The following is a 21,086-nucleotide window of genomic DNA, read 5'->3' as shown; positions in this document are numbered from 1 at the left end:
ATTTCATTGTCTATTCTCTATTTTTCTCTTTTTTTTCCCCCCTAGAACTGTGAATTGGATGTTGGATTGTCTGGATTGATCATCTGTGTCACATTTGCTTTCATATTTTCTTTATGTCTCTTTCCTTTACCTTTTTTTGTAAAGGTTTTTGGGTTTGTCTCCACCTCTGCAAAAAAAAAAAAAAAGAAGACATTTTGGAAGATGCATTTTCAAATGCTTTTTATTTTCTCATTTCTTTTTTCATAGCATTCTGTTCTGATTTTATGAACTTTATTACATCTCTTGAAGATAAAAATTTGTACATGTTTAAATCCTTTTAAATTTTTAAACATTAAGGTGTAGAAATGTTTAAAGTACAGTACAAAGAATTTTTTCCTGACTTATGCCTTTCTCCTGAATATTTTAGTATTTTCTACAAATCAGGATCTTCTCCTACTTAATCACAATTCAGTTATAAAATTTAAGAAGTTAACATTTATTTATAGTTTCTTACTTCATTCAGTGGGGTATATTCTATTACAGTCATTATTTACTTTGATGCTCAGATTGTCCTGACTTGGTGAGTAGGAGCCATTCTGATATCACTTCCCTGTGTCCTTTGGCATCACCTTATCTTTTTTTTTTTTTTTTTTTTTTGCGGTACGTGGGCCTCTCACTGTTGTGGCCTCTCCCGTTGCAGAGCACAGGCTCCGGACGCGCAGGCTCAGCGGCCATGGCTCACGGGCCAAGCTGCTCCGCGGCATGTGGGATCTTCCTGGACCAGGGCACGAACCCGCGTCCCCTGCATCGGCAGGCGGACTCTCAACCGCTGCGCCACCAGGGAAGCCCACACCTTATCTTTTTTTGAGAACTTCTTTGCTTTCTGCCACAACACCATGTTTCAGGCTTATTTTGTACTTTTCCTGCCTTAGCCCTGGAATTGCCTATCTTCCCAAGGATTCCTGGTTCCTTTCAGTAGAAAATGGTTTTTAGAAGATCTCGGCATTAGGTTTGCTCATTGCCATTGGAATGCTGCGGTTTCAGGCCCTTTCAGTGGACAGAGCTTGTGTGTGTGGGGTGTGTGTGTGGTGTGTGTGTGTGTTTTATATATATGTGAATGTCTATGTATTGAAAACCATGAGTTCATGATGATACTTCTCATTCCCATTTAATATCACAGGATCAAATGAAGGCTTTTCCCTTTATATTTGTAACTCCCTTTCATAGAGAAACTTGGCTTCCATTATTCTTAATATATTTACTTATTTGATTAATTCCCCTGGATGTAATCAGTCTTCCATCTCTGCTGTCACCCCACCCTTATATGGACACTCTTTTCTTCTGTGTGGGCTGTTAGTCCCCACTCTAGGTTGCCTCCACCCTCCCACATGTCAGCATGGAAGTCTGGCCCTACCCCCAACACCATTTGGCCTCTGATATTTCTCATTAAGCTGCCCATCAGCTTGGATGCCCTCACCACTGTGATTGGGTGCTGGCACACCATATCATGTTGCCTCTGCATGAATGCCTTCCTCACCCTACCTTAGAGTTCTGATAGACTGCACCAGGGGAGCCTCCATAGATGGACACCCTTCTCACCCTACTTTGGCTCTGATAGCATCGCTACCACCCCTCCCCCAGCTTTGGATACCTTCTTTGCTCTTTTTGGCCCCTGTCTTCTCACACCTTCTCAGACTCCTTCCCAACCTTGGCCTCTTCTCCCTGCACTATGCTTTTCTACACCTAATAACTTTAAGACTGAATAATTCTGGAAGGGGAGCAGTGGGTGTATATTTCATCCAGGAGTAATTTTTCAATTTATCATGGTCTTTCATGATTAACTATTGTGTACTATTCATATTTATGAATAAACAATAAATAAAAAGCCAATTGGGAACTCTGTTTAAGTGGGTAGGACTTAAGTTTTATTTTAGAATTAGTAGGTTGGGAGCTGCCCATTGCTCTGGAAACCTCTAAATTCTGGAAATCAGTAGTCATTTTTCTAAGAAACCATCACTCATCCATAGTAGCTATACTAGTTTCCCCAAACTGTTCTGTGTGTGTGTGTATGTGTGTCTGAGGTGAACCCTTTAGTTTTTTACCTTCGAAAAAAATACCTGCCTATATAGCATTATTGTCTCAGAGTTATTGTGGTTGATAATGGTTGTCAGCTCTTCCATACAGATATTTATTTCCCTGTTTTCAGTTCTACATTTCCTATGAGCACTCCTTTTCTGAATTTCTAGCCTTTCTGGGGTTCTGGAGAGCAGTTTGATGTCTCAGTTATAGTTTCCTTAAGTTCTCTGGGCTTCTGGCTTTATCAGTTATGGATCCATTTTCACAAATTTAAAAAATTTCTCACTAGTTCCCTTCTCAGGTTGGGATGTTTTCAGCTGCAAATACAATCCCATCTAGAATTTATTTAAAAGTTAAGAAAAAACTACTTCTATAACAAGAAATCTAAAGGTATTGGAGATATAGGGTTGGTTAACTTAGCAGTTTAATGAATCTAGCGAAGATCCAGTCCATTTTCATCTTTCTTCTCTTCTAATCAGATCTGCTGTTTTTCTTGTCTCAACTAGTTGTAGCAGTTTTGTCCATTACATTCTCACTGAAGAACATCCAGAGTCTGCAGGAGTACATTCCTTCCTTGTGTTTTGTTTATAAGGTCAAATGAAACCTTCCCAGAACCCCTGCTTACATTGTATTGGTCAGTCGCTCCATCACATGTGTATTTGAAAACCAATCTGTGTGTGTGTGTGAGAGAGAGAGAGGGAGAGGGAGAGGGAATATGAATGGAATTAACTATAAATCAACTACCTTTAGACCTTTGCCTCTTTGACCAGCAGCGTTAGGTATCCTGGGACCTACTTAGTCAGTCTGCATTTAAGCAAGATTCCCAAGTCAACAGGATGACTTGATTGTACATTAGTGTTTGAGAAGTGCTGGTCTAGAATAGTTAAGATTTAACCCCCTAGGACTGAGAGAGAAGCCTCATTTGTAAAAGTACAGGGTCTCCATATACCTGAACAAAATCAAGGTTCAGTGAGAAAGGATGAAGGAAGAGGAGTCAGTGTGGGAATGGCTGTTGGTTTGGCAGCCAGCAGTGTCTGCCCATACTCCCTTTCCTTTTTTTTGGTTGTAGTGTGTGTGTGTGTGTGTGTGTGTGTGTGTGTGAGTGTTCTTTTTTCTTATCATTTTTATAGGAGGAAGAAAAGATGAATGGAGGTATGGCTTGTGAAAATGTTAATGCTATGTGTATATGATGTCCTATTATAACCTAAAATCTTATACTTAAAAGAGGTGAAATGGATCCTTAAGAGTCTTCATTTCAGCGTGTATTCATTTTCTACTGTTCTGTGAAAAATATTGCCACAAACTTAGCAACTTAAAACAATATACATTTATTATCTCACAGTTTCTGTGATTCACCAGTCTGGGCATGGCTGAGTCCTTCACAAGTCTGCAGTCAGTGTATTGATCAGGGCTGGGTTCTCAACTGGGGAAGGATCTGCTTCCAAGCTCACGTGGTTGTTGGCATCATTCAGTTCCCTGTGGGCTGTTGGACTGAGGGCCTCAGTTTTTTGCTGGCTGTCAGCCAGAGGCCTCCTCAGTTGCTTGCATGCAGTCCTCTCCATAGGCCAGCTCAATAAAGCATCTTGCATCTTCAGAGCCAGCAAGTGACAGAGGTTCCTAGCAAGGTGGACGTTACAATCTTATGTAATCACATACAAATCCATCCTCTTTGTCATATTCTGTTGGTTAGAAGTCAGTCATAGGTCATATTCACACTGAAGGAGAGAGAATTACATAAGGACATGAATATCAAGAGATGGGGATTATGGGAACCACTTTAGAGTGTGTCACAAAGGATCTCTAGCTGACTGGAAAAATAAGTGACGATGTAAATTGCACGTTGTGTAGAGGTTCCTGCTTAAAACTGGTACTGTGCATTATACTCAGGCAATCAAGAAATTTGCTGATGTAGCCAAATATTTAAAACAGAGGTAAGCTTTGATGGTACCTTTGTAATATTATCATTGCTAAACAGTTTCCTTAGTTTTAAGTTTATTAACATGGTTAATAGTATTTCATGAATTAAGCTTTAGATGTTTATTTCTTTTTTTTTTTTAGTTGACTATATTGTGGAGTATGACTATGATGCTGTACATGATGATGAGTTAACTATTCGAGTTGGGGAAATCATCAGGAACGTGAGAAAACTACAGGAAGAAGGATGGCTAGAAGGAGAACTAAATGGGAGAAGAGGAATGTTTCCTGATAATTTTGTTAAGGTAAGCATTCTCAGTTAAATTCCTAGCTGTTGCTTCACAGGATTCAATCATTCATTCATTCATTCATTTATCTATCTATTTATTTATTTATGGCTGTGTTGGGTTGTTGGGTCTTCGTTGCTGTGCACGGGCTTTCTCTAGTTGCGGCGAGCAGGGGCTATTCTTCATTGCGGTGCGCGGGCTTCTCATTGTGGTGGCTTCTCTTGTTGCAGAGCACGGGCTCTAGGCGCAGGGGCTTCAGTAGTTGCAGCATGCGGCCTCAGTAGTTGTGGCTTGCAGGCTGTAGAGCACAGGCTCAGTAGTTGTGGTGCACGGGTTTAGTTATTCTGTGGCATGTGGGATCTGCCTGGACCAGGGCTCGAACCTGTGTCCCCCGCATTGGCAGGCAGATTCTTAACCACTGTGCCACCAGGGAAGCCCAATGTTTGAGCTTTGAAGCAGCTTTTTTATGAGCTTCATACCGATTTTGGAGATGCTACAGGTTATTATATGATCTATTATTGTTACAGTGTTTTTACTTTAGTGCTTTAAAAAATAAGTGAGTATGTTTACAGAAGATGTCTCAGGTGCTGGTAAGTGAATTGCTGTTCCTTATATTTTTAAATTTAAAGTGGAATTTTGGTCCCTTTTGAAGAGTTCTCAGAGCTTGATAATGTGTTTCAGGCTTTTTTTTTTTTTTTTTTTTTTGCGGTAAGCGGGCCTCTCACTGTTGTGGCCTCTCCCGCTGTGGAGCACAGGCTCTGGACGCGCAGGTTCAGCAGCCATGGCTTACGGGCCCAGCCGCTCCGCGGCATGTGGGATCTTCCCGGACCGGGCACGAACCTGTGTCTCCTGCATCGGCAGGCGGACTCTCAACCACTGCGCCACCAGGGAAGCCCCTAGAAAATGTTTTAAACTGAATTATTTGTACCCCCTCCTCCCTTTACATCCTGTTTTTCATACCACAAATTTAAATTCGAGGCATTATTATATACATCATGTTAATGTTTACCTTGGACTTACCTGGAAAGTTAAATTTTAATTTTTGCCCTTAAAGAGTTAATAAATTTCTTTCTGCTAAGATATTTTAAGTTGTAGAAATAATTTAAACCAGGAAAGCTTGAGTGTCAGAAGCTAGACTTCTGGGATATCTCCTGGTTTTGCTTTGTGGATCAGTACTCATTACCTGCTTGTCAGTGTCATCTGTGACCTCAAGGAGTCCAGCAGCTTTGAGAGAAGGGTCTCCATGTAGGCCTGATGTCTTTTGAGTCATAGGTACTCTAGCCCTCATTCCCTGCAGTTCTTATCCTTTCATCCTAGGGCTGAAAGCTCAAATAACATTCTTGAATTACCAAAACTAGTATAAAAAGTATGACCATCATAAACTTTGGGGGCATTTTCAGTCCACTTCAGTAAGTGTTGTGTGTCTGAAAGAATATGGTTAAGAGAAGGGCTCTTTATTTAGTGTTTTTCCCACTCTACTTCACTTGGCTCTCATTAACATTCTTGTGACAGAAAAAGGAAAGGAGTAGGATGCCATTGACAATGAATGTGCATAACTGCCCCCCTCCTTTCCTATTTTTGCCTTTTCCAAATTGGGGAGGGGCTGCTGAAATAGGGAGGCCCTTTGTTAAAATTAGAGAGACAGCAATTATGTGGAGAATAGCATATTTGAGGGAGAGAATAAGTTGAGAAACTTGCAAAATAGCCCTGGTATATTATATCTGTCATTGTTTTCTTTGCAAATTTTGATATGTTGGCACTCAGAAGGTACATATTGATTTCATATTATGGAGATTTTCTCCTGCTGGTCATTTTTCTTTAGACTTAAGCGTTTTTTGTGGATATCTATTTAATTTAATTGTAATGAAAACGAAAATCTAATGACTCAAGGTAGTTCCTCTGGATCATACCTTATATACTATCACTTATATTCCGAAAACCAAAATGAAAATTTTGGGAATGAGGTAAACCACTTTGTTATGTTGGAAACCTAATTTTTCAATTGTGGGTCCAGTATTGACTCAGTCAAAGCTAAAACAGTGGACATGTATCATATAAATATTTAATCCTGCTTATTTTTCTTTTCTTTAGTAATATCACTCTTCCATATCTTCTGATTTATGCTTCTGTAAAGTGGAAGCACTAGTTTTATATAACACTTCTGGAAATCCTGAATATTAAATTAAAAATAAGTGTAGTCCCCCCCACCCATCCATGGTTTTGCTTTCCGAAGCCTCAGTTACCCACAGTCAACTATGGCCCAAAAATATTAAAACAGAAAATTCCAGAAATAAACAATTCATAAGTTTTAAATTGCGTGCCTTTCTGCCTAGGATGTGAATCATCCCTTTGTCCAGCATATCCTACCCATCACTTAGTAGTAGCCCTCTTGATTATCAGATCAACTGTCACAGTATTGCAGTGCTTACATTCAGGTAACCCTTATTTTACTTAATAATGGCCCCAAAGCTTAAGAGTAGTGATGCTGACCTTTCAGATATGTGAACGGAAGCCGTAAAGTGCTTCCTTTAAGTGAAAAGATGAAAGTTTAATAAGGAAAGAAAAAAAAATCATGTGCTGAGGTTGCTAAGATCTGTGGTAAGAATGAATCTTCTGTCTGTGAAATTGTGAAGAAGAAAAAAGGAATTCATACTAGTTTTGCTGTCTCACCTCAAACTGGAAAAGTTATGGTCACGGTGTGTGATAGATGCTTAGTTAAGATGGAAAAGGCATTATATTTGTAAGATTTTTCGAAAGAGAGACAGAAATGACATTCACATAACTTTTATTAGAGTATATTGTTATAATTGTTCTATTTTATTATCAGTTGTTAATCTCTTACTGTATCTAATTTATAAATTAAACTTTATCTTAGGTATGTATATATAGGAAAAACCACAGTATGTGTAAGACTCAGTACTGTCTGCATTTCCAGGCATCCACTGGGGGTCTTGGGACCCTGTGGATAAGGAGGGACTACTGTATTCCTCAGATTTTAATTAGCATAAGCAGGACTGTAACTCTGTTTAGGGATTTGGTGATTAAGATATCTGTCTATTCCATTTGAGAAGTAAAAGGAAGCTCTTGCCATCTAATCTGGTTTTTATTATTCTTTGTGACCTTTGCTTCTAGGTTGTAGAGGGTAATTGCTTTCTATTTTCAGATCATGGTCATGTACTGGCCATGATCAAATAACCAAATTGTAAAGTAGATACATTACAACATGAAGGAGTGGTTTTTGAATCTTATTGATTAACCTTTTATCTGTTTTTGGTTAGTGTAATCAGAATTAAGTATATTTGATTACCTTAGTAGATGGAGAGTAACTATATCTTCTCCAACCTTTTTAAAGCTACCCCTCATTTGCTTATATTTTTTGTCTTTTCCTTTAATTTGCTACTTCATACTCCTTATCCTACTTTCTTATCCTTATGAAACCAAGCAAATCAATATAGTACATTCTTATCTATATGGAGATTATCCACAATGTATTTTTTTCTTGGCCAATTTTGTATTGACATTACCTGTTGTGGAGGAGGCTTCCCTCATTTGTAGAATGAGATTTCGTTTTTTTGAGTTTGCTTTCTCAATACATGATACTTTCTCAAGTGAAGAAACCTCTTTTACTGCATCTCCTGGAGTCATTTTCAAAGTCAGTAAAGGAAGCAAAGTTTGTAGGAAAGAGATACTATAATGTTAATATGTATTTTATTTACTGGCTGACTAGGTAAAAGGAAACAAAGGGCAAAGAAGGAAGAAACACTGGAAGCCTTAGTAACACTTCATAGGTACTCAATATAATTGCTATTTAAGATGATAGCCAAAGAGTAATTTGGAGATACTATGTGTCCAGGAACGAGGGAAGAGAATAGGTTGATGAGACAGAGAGAGAGAGAGAGAGAGAGAGAGAGAGAGAGAGTTCGTGTGTGTGTGTGTGTGTGTGTGTGTGTGTGTGTGTGTGTGTATCTGGTGGTAGTAGTTTGGAGCAGGGAGAGGTTCCAGAGGCGGAGGGGGTGGAGCCTAAAGCAGGCTTTACCCTATTTGTAATTTTGCTTAGAGCTGAAAGTCGCTTGATACTTTTGATAACATCGTAGTTGGCACTATGTATTTGGAAGGCTGTAAACCTGAGTTTTCCCTATTCAGTGTAGACTGTATATATTTTAATTTTGTTTTCCTTCCCCTTTTGTGTTTTTTGTCCTCAGAAGATTTATTATACCTAATATTCATGGATTTGATTATGTCTCAGTGAATATTGAAGGTCCTCAAAATGTTTCTAGATCTTGAGCAATATGTTGTAAATTAATATTTTTAGAAGCGGGAGACATTGTCATTGTATTAATATATCATACTTGTTTATGTGGTTAATTTTTATTAAAAGATAACACAAATATCTAGTTATTTAGCTAGCCAACAGGATAGAACCAAGATTTATACCCAGGTCATCTTGTCTCTTGAACCTGTCTGCTGTCTCACATTTGGTCAGATTGGAATTCTTTTCCTAGAGGAATAAGATTTGAATATCAAGCCAAGTTCTTGGTCTCCTGTACCAATAGCTTTCAGCTTTTTTAGTTTTTATTTAATCTTTTTAAAATGTAGGTAGCCCAGTAGTGGGATTGCTGGGCTGTATGGTAGTTCTATTTTTAGTTTTTTAAGGAACCTCCATACTGTTCTCCATGGTGGCTGTATCACTTTACATTCCCACCAACAGTGAAAGAGGGCATATACCCTGAGAAAACCATAATTCAAAAAGAGTCAAGTATCACAATGTTCCTTGCAGCTCTATTTACAATAGCCAGGACATGGAAGCAACCTAAGTGTCCATTGACAGATGAATGGATAAAGAAGATGTGGCACATATATACAATGGAATATTACTCAGCCATAAAAAGAAATGGAATTGAGTCATTTGTAGTGAGGTGGATGGACCTAGAGTCTGTCATCAGAGTGAAGTAAGTCAGAAAGAGAGAAACAAATACTGTATGCTAACACATATATATAGAATCTAAAAAAAAAAAAGTTTCTGAAGAACCTAGGGGCAGGACAGGAATAAAGACGCAGAGACATAGAGAATGGACTTGAGGACACGGGGAGGGGGAAGGGTAAACTAGGACGAAGTGAGAGAGTGGCATGGACATATATATACTACCAAATGTAAAACAGATAGCTAGTGGAAAACAGCCACATAGCACAGGGAGATCAGCTCCGTGCTTTGTGACCACCTAGAGGGTTGGGATAGGGAGTGTGGGAGACACAAGAGGGAAGGGATTTGGGGATATATGTGTACATATAGCTGATTCACTTTGCTGTACGGCAGAAACTAACACAACATTGTAAAGCAATTATACTCCAACAAAGATGTTAAAAATAAATAAATAAATAAATAAAATGTAAGTGGCTCATGAGATGTTCAGGAGAATCCAAAATGAATACTCCTTGGCATGTTGAGGTTGTAACTACCAGTTTTTACATAGATTTCATATTTTCATTAGATTGAAAAATATTTAGTGCAGTCTGAAAACCGTGAGGTTTTCATATGGTGTGTCATGTATTAATAGCAAATTGAAGTGTTTTTCCTTAAGTACATTACCAATAAAAATGAAGCAGTCACTGTAGTGTGAAATGTTTTGTGTGTCTTCTATGATTTGTACTTTAATAATTTTCAGAATTTTTCACCACCAGTTTTCCCAAAATGGAAAACTTTTTTTCTGTTTGCAAAATGATATGCCTTGTTAAAAAACACAAACAAAGCAAGCATCAAACACTTCTGAACAGTATAAAGAAGTCAAAGTAATCTGAAATCCTACCAGCTAGAGAGTAACAACTAGTTAACATTGCAGTAGACATAAACACCTGGAGATACAGATTCTTTGTTAACTTTATATGTGAAAAATACCTCCTGGTTAGTGATTTGCTTTATTTTCCATGGTTACTTTTAATGAACAGAAACTGTTAATTTTAATATCAAATGTGTGAAGTAGGAATCCAGTTTCACTCCCTACTCCCTAAATGTGGAGCATTATAAGCACCGTGTGTTTTAAGATTCAGTTTTTTCCCCTCACTTTTTGCCTGTTGTAAATCAAGTTTGTCTGTTTATGGACTCTTTATTTTGTTTCATTATCAGTATGTCTGTTTATATGCCAGTACACACTAATTTATAGTATCATACAGTTTTTCTTTATATCTTGGTTAAAAAAAAAGTCCCCTCACTTTCTTTTCACTGAAGTATTTTGGGTGTTCTTGGTCTTTTGTTCTTCTCTACAAATTTAGAACCAGTTTATTTAATTGCTCTCCCAAATCTGTGATATATTTATTCAGTTGCATTGCATCATTGCATCAGTTTTAAGGGAAAATGCTATCTTTATGATAATGAGTTTTCAGTCACTGAACATGGCATGACTTCTCTTTCATATGTCTTCTTTTATGTCTTCCAATAAAACTTCATACTTCTTTTCATGAAGATTCACCTATCTTCTGTTAGACCTATGACTTAGGGTTTATCAAACTACAGCCCATGGGCCAGATCTAAACACCACCTGTTTTTATAGTGTCCATGAGCTGAGAATGCTAGCTAGGAATTATACAAATAGTTGGAAAAATTCGAGTGAATAACAGTATTTAATGACATGTGAAAAATTATATGAAATTGAAATTTTAGTGTTCATAAATAAAATTTTGTTGGAGCATAGCTCTGTTCATTCATTTAAGTATATGACTGCTTTTGCACTACAAATGGCAGAGTTCATTGTTGCAACAGAGATTGTATGGCTTCCAGATCCTAAAATATTTTACTAACTAGCCCATTATAGAAAAAGTTTGCCCAGTTCCCTGACTTAGAATTATTGTTTGTCCTATTGTTTGTTTATGATTGCAGGGTTTCTTTGTGTGTTGGGATGGAGGTGGTGTTTCAGCCTCACTTTGTTTACCTCTATCTCTAGTTCTGATAAGACTTAAACTCCTAATAAGTCATTGTTACCAAAGTGTGTTATATTCTTTAGATATGTGTGGGCAGAGAAAAAGGTTGAAAAACTGTTGATATTATGTTTTATAATAATAATCACTATACCTGGTTTTGGTATTTTACATTTGAGAATTTAATAAAATACAACTTAATTTGCCTATTTGCTGATTTCCCCTTTTGTAGGAAATTAAGAGAGAGACAGAATCCAAGGATGACAATTTGCCCATCAAACGGGAAAGGCAAGGGAATGTAGCAAGTCTTGTACAACGAATAAGCACCTATGGACTTCTAGCCGGAGGAATTCAGCCACATCCACAAACCAAAAACATTAAGAAGAGTATGTAAATAATTTTTTTCCTGTTTATTTAAATCAAAATAGAATGTTGTTTTATAACAGTCCATAAGTTATAGTAAGAAAAATTAGCTCAACCTTTTGTAACAGAATACAAAAACTTCCTGCTTATTCTCATGTTACTACTTATTGGCCCATGTATTCAGTCTTCATCTGGTAATCCAGCATGAGCTGCTGACAGCCGTCTGTAGGGATTGTAAATTAAGATACAAGGCATTGTTTTCTTATTAGTCTTACACACTCTATTAAATAGTTAACACTTTGCCTTAAATTTACTTTAATATCATTTATTTAATGGGATGCTAAAATGTCTGCTCATCCTTAAGCAGTATAGATGTAAGCATTTGATAAAACGTTTTCTTTAGTGGTTAGCCATCTGAACATGTACATTCAGTTTTCCAAGGTGGCTGGCCCAGCAGAGTGCTTTTTAAGTATTCAGTGTAAATACGTTAAGAGAACAGTTTAGCATAGAGAGAGAGCACCATGTTTAAAATTGGACGTGAATTTGAGTCTGTCTTACAACCTTAGATCACTTAAACTCTTGAGTTTTATTTTACTGCTGGTGAGAAAGTTGTAAGAAAAAATGACTGGTAATATTGCTGTTCTCAAAAACTTAGTCTTGGAAAGACTGTTACTCGAAAAAGCATTAAACATATACAAAGAAGTACTACATTTATGGGAGCGGATAGTGTTTTAACATAGTAAACCTGAAGCCCCTTGAGAGACTGAATACTGACTACTATGTTCAATTTGATTTAATAAGTTATAAATGAGTATTTAACCACATTTATCTTCGATCAGTGTCTTTGATGTTGTGGTCCCTTGTGCTTGATGTTGGTACTAAAATGCCTTATGTGCCACGTAGTCTATAATATAAAGAAATTTTGTTTACATACCTTTCACAAATGTAAGACTATTTATGATTTTTATATTGTCCTCATATCTCAACCTGTTACTTTCTATGCTACTGTCTATGAATTTGGGGAAACGTCCACTTTCTGGGTTATATCACCCTTTGATTATTTTCATAAAATGAAAACAGATTTTCATAAAAAACAGGTTTCATGACACTGAGACAGACCAATAAAGGGTTATAGGTGTTCTTTGTTTCCCAGTAAATGCAATGTACAAACAATATTTAGATATTACCCATACTGCTGTCAGCGTACTGCCTGAGGGTGGGCAGTTTACTAGTTCTAGTTGTCCTTGACTCTTTAACTCTGTTTGGGGATTGGGGGATAGATAACAGTATTTCCATATCCTACAGGTGAATCTCTATATAGAATTTCTATGCACAAGGAGAATTTTAGACCCACAAAAGGGTTATTTGTGACCTCTGTTGTAAAACTTATTTACTACTTTCTTTAGCTTTACTGAGCTATAAAGGGACAAATTTCATCTTAAGTAGAGGCTGGACAAAGGACATCAAGGTTATTTTGTCTCCTAATGGGAAAGGACTCTAAATTTTACCTTCCTTGAGAACCCTGGTCATAATTCATTTTCCTGTAAGGAGGAGAAACTATTATATAGTTGGTGCCAGGAGGCTTAGGCTTTTTCCTAAGGATCCTCCATAATTTGTTTTTAAGTACATGTGCTGCAAAGACTGAATTGGTCATTTGGTGCTAGCTAACATTTAAAACAGGATGCAGGTTGTTTTTGCTTTCAGATTACTTTTCCAGGAAAAGCAGCTAATGTTTTTTTTTTCTTTATCAGATTTTTTTTTTTTTGTTACTGTTAGTTTGAATCATATCCTTAATTTATGGAATAGATCAGTTATTCAAAAGCCGTTCATTGTAATGTTAAATAGTAGTATATACCCTTTTAATCAATACCATTAATATTTAAAAAAAAAACATTTTAAAGGTTGGTAATGATAAAGCCTGCATTGTGAAGGTTCATTTCAAATCTTTGTGTGCCAAGACAGGTGAATCTGCATGTGTGTTGAATTTTGTCTAAGCAACTAAAAGGAGAAGTTCAAATAGATAGTATGATATCTGGAGACTGGAATTGTTAGCTATTTTTCTCTAGTCTCCAAAGCCAAAAAGTGTTGGCCTTTTTGCAAAGTCTAGTCACAAAACCATTGAAACTTTTGCTATTGCGTGTAAGTTAAGCATGATATCCTCTTTAGTAAGACAGGTATTTTCTAGAGTGAGCACAGAAAATTTTCCAGGATAAAGTTGATTGCAATAAATTGCTAAAGTTACAGAAAAGAACCAATTTACACTTCTCATAGCAAAAACATGTACAAATGACATTACTGCTGAGACCCTTGTAAAATCAGGCACAAAGATAATGGTGTAGTTTACTTGCACTAAATAAATGACATCTTTCAGCATCACAATTCTATATAACATACAGTGTGGAATATTAGTAGATATTTCACTTTACATTTGGAAAAAAATTGATGCCAGATATGAATCTACTTAAGGCATGTGTGAGGGAAGACATCAGTGCTTGTAACTTTGTATTCCTTACTAGTGGGAACTCATGCTACAAAAGTGATTTTTCACCTAGTTAATAATTATTTGAATGTAGAAGATACATTTAGATTGATACTGATAGATCACTAGTAGTTATACAGAAAGAAATGATACATGAAAAATTAGTTGACTAAAATGCTAATCTGCACAGTGTCTCATTCTCAGAGAACAATTGGTAGCATGCCTCCCAATTCTGAGTCATTTTTGAAGAAGATAATTAAAGTTCTGAATATCATCAAAATATGGTCACTGACTATACATCTTTACAGCATACATTACAAAAAGGGGGGGCATATTATTTCAGGCTCTGCTCTTTGACATTAAAATATTCTGACTTATAAGGGGAAATGACTCACTCAAATGACTCCTCCCAAGCTGTGGCCTCTCAAATAAATGAAAGGGGTAGGGTGTTTTGATTTTGTATTTTATTTTGAAAAACTTAAAATCTTACAGAAAAGTTGAAATAATAATTGTACAGTAAACATGGTATATTCTTCACCTAAGCTTGCTGTTAACATTTCGTTATATTGGCTTTATCTCTATATACATGTATAAATACATTTTTAAACTAAATCAGTTGAAAGTATGTTGTAGACATGATACTTCATCCCTAAGCACATGAGTTTTTTTTTATTCGTGACTGTATGATCATGTTTTCTAAGACTTTGATTATCTTAAGTGGTATATCTCAGCAGTATAGCTAGAATCTTGAATAGCTTGAATTTTTCACTTAATGGCCTAAGTAATATGATTATTTTATTGCTGAGGATAAGAAAAAAATATTAAAGAAGATTCAGCCATGTAACAAATGGCTCAGTCTTAATGTTTCTTAACTCTTGATGATTATCTTTGCTTACTGGAGAACAAAATTGATAAAAAAATATTTTTTTATATTAGAAAATTTTAAATGCTATAATAAAATCTGAAGATATACTTTCCAGAACCAAATGAAACCAAAAATGGATCAGAAATCTTTTTGTTGCTATCTCTGAAATTTTAGCATTCAACCTCCCAGCTTCTGAGTGTGGTATGCTTTTTATTTTAGCATTTGCTGGAAAAATTAAAACAATATTCTTCAATAAGAAATAGTTCCACAGTTTAAGAACTCTGTTTGATCTGAATATTTAGATCTATTTTTTAGAACCATGAAATACTTGCCATTTTTGATGACCTACATTTGAAAATACAGGATTTTCTGTTTTAGTAGAAACAGCAAGGAAGTTCACTTTAGTGTGTAATTTCACACAATTTGGTTTTGTTTTTCAAAAAATATAAAATATTTCTAAAAGGTTTTTCTGAAGTTATTTGACATTTACATGTTGAATACCATAATACCTGTGGGTATGAAGACCATAAGAGCAATGTTAGTGTGGACAGTCAAATCTGCCAAATAAAGCTGGGTGTGGATAATGATTCAAAACTCACAGTTTAACAGAGGAAAACATCAAGTTACTGTACTACAGGGGTGATAGTAATGATTATACCTCATAGGGTTTTAGAGGTATTAACACGTTAAGTAAATATTATAAGAAGTGCTCGATAAATGTTTGTAATTATTATTACAGTGTTTTATACTATTAAGAACCATACTAGAGATATATATAATGTGCAGTTAAGATTCAAATGAAAGGGCAGTTCTATACTGGAGTCATTGAGCAAGGTGTATTTAAGCTCTTCTTTAGGTAGGACATATCATTTACGTAAAGATTGGGGAGTATGACCTTCTATTCTAGTTAGAATTGCAGCCCTTGGAAGACCCATGGAGATAAGTAAGCCCATGGTATTTTCAGGGAGTAAGGATCCAACGTGACTAAAGTGCATGAGCTTTGTTAAAGCACTCTAATCTGTAAAGGAGACAGCCTGATACAGTGGGAAGATAAAAGGCTTAGGAGTCAGAAGTGAGTGTCTTCTAGTTTTGCCTCTTTCTTGCAGTTTTTGACAATTACTGCTGAGTTCCTGTTTCTCATTGGTAAAATGATATGTATAACAAGTTTTTATGACCTTTTGTGTGGGAGATGTTTGTGAAGGACTTGGAGTGGTACTGGTACATAAAAGACGAAAATATGTCCCTGTCTTTGTTGTACTTTGTTTATCCTCTTCCTTGTTAATGGGTTTATTTATAAAATACTGATTAAAACAAAAAAACTTGAGGGCTTCCCTGGTGGCGCAGTGGTTGAGAGTCCGCCTGCCGATGCAGGGGACACGGGTTCGTGCCCCGGTCCGGGAAGATCCCACATGCCGGGGTGAGGCTGGGCCCGTGAGCCATGGCTGCTGAGCCTGTGCTCTGCAACGGGAGAGGTCACAACAGTGAGAGGCCCGCGTACCACACACACAAAAAAAACTTTATCATTAATTTCTTTGTAGATCCGAAAAGCTATATGGAGTTTACTTAAGAAAATAGTCGTTATAGTTATTTAAAAAAATTGAATTTTGCGTATTCTTTTATTGACAGTTCTACTGTTACATGCGTTTTCTTTTCTGCTTGGTAAAGGTTCTGATACATTTTAGAAATTCAGTAAATATTTATTGACCAATATGTATGGGTAGACATTGTATGTGCCATTTGAAATGTGAAGAATCTCCATATTCCTTTAATTGTGTTGCCAATTAATAGATAAGTTTAATATAGGCACTTGCCTTAACTTATGAGTGAACCATATAAAAATATGGAATCATATGAAAACTTTTTCTTTTTTAAATAAATGACTCACATTTTATAGCAATAGTAGGGAATGTTTAGATGTTTTTATCCAATGTGGATTTTCCTTTGAAAAATGAAAAATTCCTTTGCAGATAATTTTGCATACTATTTTGGAAGAAGACACTCTGGAGAATTATGCTAGTGTGAAAGGAAAAACAACAAAAACAAAGCTTTTGATTAGACTATAACTAGGTTTTAAGTGGAAAAGAGAGCATTGATAGGACATGACTGTTGGGACTGCCCCCAAGATCTTTATTCTTTTTATACATCAGAAAGCACAGGTGCACAAGTTTGTGTATGTCCCAGGTATAAACTGCCACCTAAATGAGAGGTAAACTCTGTTGTCAACTGTTGTGTCCCGTGAGCAGGCGTGGATCACCCTCTGGCTGTCAGTTTCCTCATCTGTAAAATAGACGTTCGGCTCCTTGTGGGGCCTCACCTGGCCTCAGGGGCCCAGAGCGCTGCTGGGCGGGGTCAGGCCGCTGTCCTCTGGTGGGAGGGTGTGGCATCCAGCCTGGACAGCTGCCAGGAGCGCATCCTTGCTGCTGCCGTGACTCCCGTGGGTTAACTGGCAGGTGTCCGATTGGCACATGAAGTGTACAGGGAGTGATTTTCCTTTTTCTTGGCTAAATAGGGCAGGCTCTTTGGGAAGTGTGAAGTTCTGGTGTCTTTGCTGGCAAAGGTTCTGATTCTGCAAAGCTCTTTTAATGTCCTCATCCGGTGTCCATTTCTGTAGATACAACTTTTGCTTCCACTGGTGGGGGGGCTTTGGCTTGGCAGCCAGGCCTCCTGAGCTGCACTGGCTTTCCCTGAGATTGTTAGCCACCTGCAGTGTGTGCTCAGTTGTATTGTCTCTTTCATAAAACATTGCACGTAATAATAGCAAGCAAAAGAGCTGCACAAATGTGTGTTGCCCACGTACAAATGGTGGGGGACCTGCTCTCAGAGAAGATATAATACTGATTCTCTTGTGTGGTTCACTAACAGCTTAAATGAAAGTATTGGGCAGAGGAGGGTACATGTTTAAATTTCAATTTCTTTTTTCAGACATTTACATTTACTATTATTTGAAGTTCTGAATAGCATTTTGTAAGACATAGGACACTGGCTTGTGAAATGTAAACAATTATGAATTACTTTTTTTGTTCTGTACTATTAATATGTACTGATTTCACGTTTTGGGGAAATTTCTGAAATGCATGGTAAAAATACTTTCGTCTCTATGCTTCTAAAATTGCTCACATACTTAGTAAATTTTGGTGTGAATGTCTTTTGCAGGATATCAATAAAATTTCAGTGTTTTCACAGAAAAAAATATAACTAGGTTGTTCAAAGCTAATTGATATATGTGCTTGGGGGCGGGAGGCTAATTAATACTCTTTCTTCACTTTAAATCATTTAAAAAGATACTCATACTCATTAAAAAGAATCGTTACATTTTTTAAAGGCCTACATTTCCTAAACATTACTTGTCTGAATAAATAAAGCTTGTTTGAAAAGCTAAAGTAAAATTATTTTTACCTTCACCTGAGTTTGATTTTTATGTCAGAAAATAGAGCTTAAAGAAGATAAAATACATTTGAGATTTGTGCATTTTGTCTTTTTTTTCCGACACAGCTACTCTTAAATTAGTGCATTTGAAGTATCCGTAGCTTTGATCAGGAAGTAGTCTGGAAATCACTGGCTTGGAGGACTTGACTGTGATAAATTTGTTGTGCCAACAGTGTCTTTTATTGTCTCTGTTTCCAGTCTCAAAATTAGCAGTGGATATTTTACTTTTGTATAATCAGTGGGATCAGATACATAAATAGATTTCACTGCTGGGAGCCCACCTTATTTGTAGTTGGTGTGAATTTATTTTAGGATGAAGAGATAGTAGCGTGGGGACAAGGTGGAAAGCCAGCCAGAGTAGATTGTGGTTAGCTGTTGAGAGTGCTTCCACGTACTGTTTTTATTCATACAAGCAAATCCTATGACGATAAGCATAGTATGTAAATAAAGGTGCTGCTATTTGTTTTCATGATTTTTCTTAATTTTTTTATGTTACCTCCTTTAGAGACCAAGAAGCGTCAGTGTAAAGTTCTCTTTGAATACATTCCACAAAATGAGGATGAACTGGAGCTGAAAGTGGGAGATACTATTGATATTAGCGAAGAGGTAAGGCAAAAACATGTTTTAGAGATAAAGCAGCAATTGGAATTGATGCTCTGGGGATTAGAAAAATGCTTTGTAAGAATATTCATTTGTTAAATTTATTTTTCCAGTTTCATTTTTTTTTAAATTTTAGGATACAGACTTTAAAATGGATCTTTAATGACTTAAAGTAAGGCTGTCTTATCTGTAGAAATAAAGCTTTATTCATCCTTGCTATGCCTGTATTTGTGTACTGAATTTGTATCTGTTGACTTTAAGAATAAAATAAGCTTTTTTTAGCTCAAGTTAATATAATCTAAGTAGCTAAGAATATAAACCTTTTCTTTGATTCTTAATTCACTTTAGGTACAAGCCATAAAAATAGAAGGATTTTTTACCTTTTGCATAGCAAAGGTATACGAAAGCAGAATGTTTTAAAAAGTTTTGTCTTGTTTGAATTATCACATTCAAATATTAACCCAAAAGCACTTTCCCTCATCTTAGTATCTTAGAATGAGATTTTAAAATATTAAAAAAAATAACCTTTCATATCTCTGCTTTTACCATTAAAGAAATATTAAAGTTTTATTTAGCAGCTAAAGATGCCGTTTTCAAAGTATATGTTTTGATATCATGTATTGCCACTGAGATTGATTTTGTGTGCTAATATGTAATTTATCACTTGTTATGTTAAACTCCAATGTGTTTAGACAAAAGGCAGTTCTGGTTTATTTCTACCAGGTGGCAATAATAATAGTGTTTATCGAGCCTCTGTTATGTCTGAAGCACCATTCTAAGTGTTTCACACTTATTATTTCCTTTAAGTTTCTAAACAACCTAAGGAAATAGGAATTTTTACCCCTATTTTACAAACAAGAGATTGAATCACAGAGATAAGTGATTGGCTTATCTACTGTTGCTGCATGACACACCATTCCAAATTTTGTGGCAATAAACAACTGTTTCATTAGGTTTGTTAGTTGTGTGGGTCCAGAATTCAGATAGGGCACAGAGGGATGGCTTGTCTCTGCTCTGTGGTGTCTGGGGGCCTCAACTGGAAAGGTTCAAAGTTGGGTACTGGTAGAATCATAGGAAGGCTCCTTCACTGACATGTCTAGTTTCCAGAAGCCTCAAAGACCAGGACTCCCTATGGAAAGCCATTATGTAGCCTCTCCATTTGGCTTGGCTTTCTCACTGTATTGGGCTCTCAGGTGTCTCAGGATAGGAGGACTTATTACATGGCAGTTGAGGGCTCTAAGTGTAAGCATTTCAGTGAACACAGTGATAGCCTTTTATAATCCAACCTTGCAAGTGATAGTATCACTTTCACCACATTCTGTTGGTTACAAGAAAGTCATAAGCCAGCAAGATTGAAGGGAGTGGGGACAAAGCCTGCCACTTAATCGGTGGGAGGACTGTCAAGATTACGTGTAGATGAGCATGTGGGTTAGGTGATCTTGTTTCAGGTATTTTTGTGCAAGTTCATATGCCTGGCGTGCAGAGCACCAGAATCTGAACCCACACAATTTGTTTTTGAGTCGGTGCTCTTTACCACTATACTACCCTGCCTTTTAAGAATTCCTTAATTAATAGGAATTTTATAGAGTTATTTACCCTAACTACCCAATTGCTGTCAATTTGGGATTTCAGGTATAGTTAACAGTTTGATGATGTTCCCTTAGTTGTACCCGTTCCAGTTTGTTCTACGTATTTCCATCACACCTGGTTTGAAGAACTCTCAATCCTTTGGTGCCTCCTTAAGTCTGCTAAAAATTCTAAACTCTTCATATTTACCGCCTTATATTTCTCTCTTAAATAGCATGTATTCTAGGCACCTCGTATTTCAGCTATATATTCCATTAATAAGTCCTTTATTTTTATGGTATCACATTTTTCACATGCTTTGTGTCTGGTAAACTCTCATTTAGCCTTAACTGTCCAGCTCTTTTGCCATTTGCTTTTAGGGGAGCGTTTTTTGATTCGTATATGCCTTTCCTTTGTGCTCCTACAGCATTTTGTTCACACTTTTGCTATAACACCTCTCACATTGTATTGTAACTATCTGCTCATTGTTTGTTTTCTTCTTTAGATTGTTTTATTCAAGGACAGAGATTTCTCATGTGCAAATTTGAATATTTTCCTATCAGTTAACACCATGACTTGTACATAGTGCCTGTTGGATGAATAACTTATTAAATTTTCCTTT

General features: G+C 36.5%; 1 protein-coding gene across 1 annotated transcript in view; it reads left to right on the top strand.

The window, feature by feature from the left end:
- CD2AP (CD2 associated protein) overlaps positions 1-21,086 on the top strand; it is a 104,369-nt gene that overhangs the window by 28,467 nt on the left and 54,816 nt on the right. The window contains exons 2-4 of the mRNA XM_067752745.1: positions 4,114-4,274; positions 11,398-11,551; positions 18,804-18,904. Of these exons, the coding sequence (XP_067608846.1) occupies positions 4,114-4,274; positions 11,398-11,551; positions 18,804-18,904 (416 nt within the window). The remainder of the gene's footprint in view (positions 1-4,113; positions 4,275-11,397; positions 11,552-18,803; positions 18,905-21,086) is intronic.

Source organism: Pseudorca crassidens, chromosome 10, assembly GCF_039906515.1.
Source record: "Pseudorca crassidens isolate mPseCra1 chromosome 10, mPseCra1.hap1, whole genome shotgun sequence".
Classification (NCBI taxonomy): Eukaryota; Metazoa; Chordata; class Mammalia; order Artiodactyla; family Delphinidae; genus Pseudorca; species Pseudorca crassidens.
This window is presented reverse-complemented; position numbering and strand designations above follow the sequence as displayed.